This window comes from Alosa pseudoharengus, unplaced genomic scaffold (genome assembly GCF_046254945.1).
Source record: "Alosa pseudoharengus isolate Yale_2024_CS ecotype anadromous, Long Island Sound unplaced genomic scaffold, YU_APseudo_1.1 YU_APseudo_1.1_scf_6, whole genome shotgun sequence".
In the NCBI taxonomy this organism is placed as follows: Eukaryota; Metazoa; Chordata; class Actinopteri; order Clupeiformes; family Clupeidae; genus Alosa; species Alosa pseudoharengus.
In genome coordinates, this window is record NW_027468848.1 from 9333184 (window position 1) to 9335683 (window position 2500).

Here is a 2500-nt window from a genome sequence, read left to right on the forward strand (position 1 = left end):
GTGTGTGCATGTGTTTGTGAGTGTGTGTGCGTCTGTGTGTGCGTCTGTGTGTGTGTGTCAGCACCTTCTGTCCGGTGCCCATGCTGAGAGTATCCCTGCTCTGAGACGGCTGTTTCTCTCCCTGTGTGCTGAGAGCATGCTGTATCTGCTTTGTGATGATGGGAGGCTAATCGCTAACGTCTGTGGGTTATGCTGAGCAGTAATTACTCGGCATCTCTGCTTATTAATTCATTCATGATGAATCACTTCATTTAAAAAGCCTGTCAGAAAACTGGATTTTGAAATTCAGTTAATTGCTGTGAATCCTTCTTTTTTAAGGAAGGTACGTATGCAGTGTCAGACCCTGGAGTATTGGTAAAGGTCTGTGATCCCCTGTTTTTCATGCACATGTGTATATAAGTGTATGTTGTTTATCTGAACAATATTGGGACTACTGCTAGCACTTGCAGTCATATAGGTTTTGTCAAACCTGAAATTTGGTGGGCATGTAGCCCCACTTGGCAGATAAGGAATATTATCTTTTGGTCCATCCTGCTTTTGTCTGTTGTTGCAGTCTTAGTGAAGTACAGGTCTGTGTGTGTGTGTCTGTGTGTGTATGTTTATATCTCTATGTTGTATGTGTGTGTGTGTAGATAGATAGATACTTTATTGATCCCCAAGGGGAAATTCAAGGTCTCAGTAGCATACAGACATCACAAACAACATGCACTAACAGCAGAAAAAGTAATAAAAGTATGTAATATAAAAAACACAACTATATACTAAATACAAATTATACTAAATAACACTAAATCTAAATCAAGTCTAAAACAGTATCAACATAGTGTGCTTAGGTGTGATTAAGCTTGAGGCGCTTGCAATGACTGAGGCAGGGACTGAGCCTGTGATTCTCTGTGCATAGTAAGGTAAGGTAAGGTGCTCTGTGAGAGTGAGTGTCATGGTGATGGTGGTGTCATGGTGTATGTATGTGTATGTATGTGTGTGTGTGTATGTATGTATTTGTGTTTGTCCATGATTGATATCTTATCGATTGGTGTCTGTGTGTGTGTGTGTGTATCTGCAGGTGACGGTAAGCTGACCGGTGGCTCGTCCGGCCGCAGCAGCGGTGGCGGTGGCAGTAGCGGCGGCTCTGACGAGACCATCAAGGGCATCCTGGAGCAGGCGCGGCGCGAGATGCAGGCGCAGCAGCAGGCCCTGCTGGAGATGGAGGCCTGCGGACGCACCACCTCCTCCTCCTCCTCCTCCTCCTCCTCCTCCGCTGCGGAGCGACTCGGACTGGGCCTCCAGGACGCCGCCAAGGCCCTGCAGGGCCCGGGGCCCGCCTACGTGAAGCAGGAGGAGGGTGGCATGGTGCCCGTGTGTGTGGGCGCCGGTGGCATCGGCTGCCCGCAGACGCCGCTGAGCGTGCTGTCGCCCGCCGCCTTCGTGCAGAACATCATCCGCAAGGTCAAGTCGGAGATCGGCGAGGCCGGGACGTACTTCGACCAGCACTGGTCAGCGGAGCGCGGAGGAGGAGGAGGAGGAGGAGGAGGAGGAGGAGTGGTGGGGATCATGGGGGCCATCTCGCGACCTTTCACCTCCGCGTCACCCGCCGTGTCCTCCTCCTCGTCCTCTGGCCACGCCCCCGTGCCCCGCCCCTGGCCTCGCTCGGAGAACGGCGAAGGCCCGCCCACGGGCGACGACACGTCCGGAGCGGAGGAGGACGTGGGGGGAGGAGGAGTCCAGGTGGGGGCGGGGCCGCCAGGGGGCCGTCCCGTGGAGGTGAAGGTGGAGCCGGAGGCGTCAGCGGGCATCGGCGGCGTCGGCGGTGAGGGCTCGTGTCCGAGCCGCGTGCCGTACTACCCGGCGTACATCCCGCGCACCCTCAAGCCCACGGTCCCGCCACTCACGCCCGAGCAGTACGAGATGTACATGTACCGCGAGGTGGACACCATCGAGCTCACGCGACAGGTCAAGGAGAAGCTGGCCAAGAACGGCATCTGCCAGCGCATCTTCGGAGAGAAGGTGAGACAGCCAGGTCCTCCAAAGAGAACTCTTACAGTAAAGCAACACCAAAGCACTTTTCCTCTGTCGCACGCACACTATTTGTTTATCCAGCACCGGCTTTGGAAATAACATGTCCACAGACAAGGTAGCATTTCTAGAGTATGGTGCATGATTTTATGAAAGTACGATGTATTGCAACATCAGATGCACGTCAAATTTGTAGTTTCTCATGTCTCATTTCATCGAACTACAGATCCGCTACCCGATCTGACAAACTTGCATAGTGCGGTTATAGCCGATAGAGGGACGCAAAGCGAATGCAGAAGTGCCGTTCACCCTGTTACGAGTTGATGAACCACTGAAACGATTTTGGAAACATTATTTTAAGGTACAAAAAACTCTTTGGTGTTGCTTTAAGAGGAGCTGGTTCACCCCTACTAGTGGGATGGAGACAGCAGACCTTCTGAGGTCTTCAAGGAGACTTTGGGGGCATCTTTAAAATCATACCCCCAGA

At 52.5% G+C, this 2500-nt stretch overlaps 1 protein-coding gene across 1 annotated transcript in view; it reads left to right on the forward strand.

Annotated features, from left to right (window-relative positions):
- The window catches only part of cux2b (cut-like homeobox 2b), a 166695-nt gene that overhangs the window by 155744 nt on the left and 8451 nt on the right, over window positions 1-2500 (forward strand). Inside the window, exon 17 of the mRNA XM_076270066.1 lies at window positions 1064-2004. Coding sequence (XP_076126181.1) covers window positions 1064-2004 — 941 coding nt within the window. The remainder of the gene's footprint in view (window positions 1-1063; window positions 2005-2500) is intronic.